Raw genomic sequence first — 4,705 nt, 5'->3', positions numbered from 1 at the left:
ATGGTTTAAAGTATGCAGAAGGATGTGAACAGATTATATGCAAATACCACACCATCTATAAGGGACTTCAGCATCAGTAGGCTTTGGTATTCGTGAGGGTTCTTGGAACCAGACCCCTGTGGATACCAAGGCACAGCTGTGTTCACTGAGCAGCTGTCATTCGACTCTCCCTCTATCCCAGGGGGAATTTACCCTCAGGTCCTTGGCCTGGGTTTCCATGTGTCGAATCTGTTCCAAAGCGCCTGAGCTGGCACTCAGGTCCTGCACTTGAGACTTGACCAGGAGGAGCTCTTCACCCATGCTGGCCAGATCATTCAGGAGTGTCATCACACAGCTGTCACAATCTGCAGGGACCACAATCAAAAGCAAAAGAGTTATGGCTGGAGCCAAGGGAAGGTGAACACAGTTCTGTACAGTCCAGTTCCTATGCTCCCAGGTCATCACAGGAAGAAGTTACAGCCCTTCTCAGAGAGACATGAACGCTGACAAAAAGGAGCATTTGAAATACACATGGTGATTCTATGCAAGTCATTGTCTATTTTGTATGTGGGAAAGTGATAAAGAACAGCTTTGATTTATGGAGTGCTTGCTACTGACTAGGTATTGTGCTAAGGGATTTTCCAAGGACTTCCCCAAAAGCTCCATGAGGTAAGTGTAGTTACTCTCTCCGTTCCAAGAATGATGGCAGCAGGGCTGGAAAAGTGAGGTACCTACTGAAGGTCACATAGCTAACAGTCCACAGAGGCTCCTTGTGACCCCTCCTTCCCCTCTTGCACCACTGCATGTTCCACCAGGGGCTCATAAACTCAACCCCACACTTGGAAAAGGAGGAAACTTTCTAAACTTACCATCACATTCTTCCGCAGGAATGCTGTCTTTGGGTTCTTGGCTTATGCAGTCTGAAAACAGGTGAAAACCAAAGAAGACGTTGTTATAAACTTATTCTTCATCTACCTGTTAACTTGATTTTTCAGAAAAGTGAGTTCGGGAGATTTTAGTCACCCAACTGCACAGCATCATTGGTCCTTGTCTGCCTAGCCCAAACCTCCAACTCCCAAGCCATCTCCTAGCAGGACCGCTGCAGAAACTTCTCTTGACTATACACCTTCCATTTCTTCTCTCTGCAGGCATCACCATCTCCCTGAAGGGATACCATCTCCACGCCTTTCTTACCAATGGAAACTCCTAATTGCCAGGTTAAGGCTTTCCCCACTGGATAGCCCCTGTGTGCTCACACTCCTTCCAGCATCATTCAAGATCATTGAACAAACATTCATCCAGCACCTTTGACCATCCACCATGTGCCATGGCTCTGTTCTAAGTGTAGGAAATACAGAGACAGTAAGACAAAAGCCCAGATGCCTTGTGGTTTAACAGTGTGCGAGATGTAGGCAAGTGACAAAACAGTGTGGCACATACTGTGATAGAGATGGGCACACAATGTTGTTGGGCTATGCTGTCGATGACCATATGTGCAAGGTGAGTTTTGAGATTCTCAACTCCAGTTTAGGAAAAGCTAGTGGTCCCCCTGGGACTTCCTTTACTCCTTACACTTTCTTTGCCCCATGCCATGAATGATGCAGAAACGCCCTCTGAAAAACAATCCAACTTCCCCATAGTAACACTCTAAGCTAGAAGTTTTCCTAAATGTGTCAGGGTAGGCCTTTGCTACCCTTCCTACCTCCTTGTCATCTGATAACTGGGCATATTTACATCTGGGTCAGAAATACTGAATGAGCTGGAGCAAGAAATTAGGTTCAGCAGCACGGCAATACATATTCCTGTTGTAGACTGGCATTAATCTATTTTCTTTGTCTTCTTTAGGGAATAGTTCCTTGATCAGCTCCAACCCACACATCCAGGGTTGAGCTTTTCATACTGCCCACTAGTATGAGTGATTTTACCCATGTGATTTACACTAAATCGATGGCATTTTCTTGATAAATCATATTAATATTTTCTCTGAAAGAAGGAAGAGGATAGTCATCTTTTTTCTTTTGAGTTGCTCCTAATGAACTCAAACTAACTTTCCAGAATTACCTTTTTCTTGGTATTAAGACCCACCCCATTACTTGCCCACATATCAGAACATTTATAGCTGTAGGAGAAAGACTACTTTGACTTCTTCAGATGTACACATCAAGAAAGGTGATGTGAATATTATCTGATCATATTAAGGGAGACCTCAGCAAAACCACCAGAGTCTGAAGTGGTTTTAGCTATCCTTAATTGAATTTTTAAAACAATTTATTTGAAAAACTAATTGATGTAATTTATTCAACCAAGTTGTAAGTTATGCCTAACTCATTCCCAGGTATTATTCCCAGTTCTCAAAGCAAGGACACTATTTTCTAGCTGAAATTGTGTATTATGTTTCCGGGAAATTTGTGCTTGGGTCCTTAGGCTGTTACTTTAAACCAATTTTATTAGTTCAGGTTGGCAGACAATGTGCGTAGATCTTACCTCCAGTTAGGGGGTCACAGGTACCCAACTGGCCATTGCCATTACAATTGCATGGTTGGCAGCTACCTCCAAACTTCTGGGGATTCCCAAAATACCCTGGTGCACATCTACACAAAACAGAGAAAGGGTGAGAAATGCTCAGATAACTCACCATTTATTCCATTTAATTTTCTCAAGCTCTAGCTCCACACTTGGGATATTGGGCCTCCTGGAAAGAAAGGTGACGTGGATTTGCAAGAGTGCGTATTTCTCAATACAGGGATATTTACCCCTCCAATGAGACTGGCAGGAGGACGCAGGCTGGGATTGTTTCTTTCCTTCTTTCTTGCTCCCAGAACTACCAAGTCCTCAAAACCCCACAGAACTGAATAGGTGCTGAGCAAAATACACACCAGCAAATGGTTTGATCAATGCATAAATCAGGGATGGCTGAATTTTAAGCAAGGCTCATGCTCCTGAAGATATCCCACAATTACATATTGCTTAACTTAGGGCTAATTTCCTCACAAAATACATTTGAAGTAAGATTCATGAACTTCAGACTTATGCATGGAGGGAGACTTCTTGTCTCCTAATGTATTAATTCTTGGTTGTATAATTCGTATTGGCACTAATTGCCGCAGTGCTATTTATAATGAGCTCAGGCAATGGAGAGTAGTTACAGCTGCTGCCTCTGGCTATGCAGCATTATTATTCTAGACCAGTGATGGCGAACCTTTTAGAGCTTTCAGTGATAACAGCTGGCTAAGGCACACGGGCCATAAGCCCACTGCCACAGTGAGTGATGAGAACTCAGTTCTTGACTTACAAAGTTTAAAGATCATATGTCCTTGATGGTTAGATTCTGCTTTTTAAAAAATTAAAACAAGCAAGTGTTAATATCTCTGGAATTGGGATGTCAATTAAAATATTTCCACTTAGAAAAGTTCCACTCTTCACCCTATGGTGCCCAAATCCATCAATGGAATTGATGGAATCAAAGAAATATGATAATTCTTTCCCCACAATGTAAGCTTTGCCTCAAAAAACTGCTGGACAAATTCAATGTACATTACCAATAGATACGTGGTGATATAATGCCAAGGATATGGGTTTGGTGTCAGGAAGATCTGTCTGGACCCCTGCCTCCACCTCTTGCCATTGGGATCTTGAGATTTTGTCCTAATTCTTTGAGCGTCTGTTTATTCATCTATTCTCTTCATAGAAATATAAGCTCCGTGAATTCATGGGTTTTATTCCTGAATGTTCTGCATACTAATACACCCCTACCATCTGGGTTAGTGTCTGGAATATATTAGAAGCTAAATGAGTATTCACTGGATGGGTGGAAGGATAGATGGATGGATGAATGACTGGTGTACTAATACCTGTTTTGGTCAGTGGGGTATAAGGCATAATGTAGTAAAGAATCCAGGCAATGCCTGCACGTAATAGATTATAGGACATAATGATCATATGACATAATGACATTTTCACTTTATAGTTGGCATTGGTCTACTACATTTCTTAAAGTAGACAGAAAGCAGAAAATCCACGCATTCCCTAATTATCAAGAAGGTAACTAGGCTGAGGTAACTTATCTAAGTCTATTAAGATGGATGGGAAAAAATACTAATAATAAGGCTTTACTTTGTGACCTACCTCATAGGACGCTATGCAGAAAATGTATGTTCTAGAATACCTTATTTTGGTATGTCTCGCCTATATCTGAACTTTACATGTAAAAGCCACAAAAGTACAAATACCTTATACTAAAATCACATAGATATTCAGCAAGTTTGGGTCCCCTTTCTTACTCTTGCACAGCCTCAGTTACTGATGATGAGTGATTCTCTTGTTTCTGTTTTATGCCTAAAAGCAACGAATTAAAATAAGACTTCCTGATGTCATGAAGCACACTGGTACCGTAAACAGGGAGCAGAGATACATCTGCCACCTCGGCTCTGTGTGATGAGCTCAGCCGAGCATGGTGTAACCCTGGAAGCTCCCCACACCCGCCCCGGCAGGCTGCTCCTCCTCCACCCAGCTACATTCCTGCTTCTTGCCCTCTACAGTCCTCGAATTTGGCACTCTGTGCTGAACACCCAGTGCCAGGAATGAGGCCCGCTCAGTCTGTGTTTAACAAATGAAAATGTGGACATCAACCTGGCATCTACTTGTGCAGATGTTTTTTCTAGAAGAAAATTTAAGAAACAGCTCACTTTCTGGAGGCATCAAGTGTAACAAACATAAATAGAGAGGA

The 4,705-nt window shown here is 42.3% G+C and overlaps 2 protein-coding genes across 2 annotated transcripts in view; both read right to left on the bottom strand.

Annotated features, from left to right (window-relative positions):
- Positions 1-4,705, bottom strand: part of Lama3 (laminin, alpha 3) — a gene marked incomplete at its 5' end in the record, with an annotated part of 381,164 nt that overhangs the window by 342,831 nt on the left and 33,628 nt on the right.
- Positions 58-3,020, bottom strand: LOC102007067 (laminin subunit alpha-3-like). Its single transcript, XM_005372709.2, has 3 exons — positions 2,464-3,020; positions 849-899; positions 58-344 (listed from the first exon to the last, which is right to left on the bottom strand). Exons 1-3 carry the CDS (start codon positions 2,615-2,617, stop codon positions 157-159), a joined length of 393 nt encoding a protein of 130 aa, XP_005372766.1. The 5' UTR covers positions 2,618-3,020; the 3' UTR covers positions 58-156.

The sequence above is a fragment of the Chinchilla lanigera genome, unplaced genomic scaffold (genome assembly GCF_000276665.1).
Source record: "Chinchilla lanigera isolate Chin_1 unplaced genomic scaffold, ChiLan1.0 scaffold00001, whole genome shotgun sequence".
Lineage (NCBI taxonomy): Eukaryota > Metazoa > Chordata > Mammalia > Rodentia > Chinchillidae > Chinchilla > Chinchilla lanigera.
Note: the sequence above shows the minus strand (reverse complement) of the source record. Positions and strands in the feature narration are given on the sequence as shown.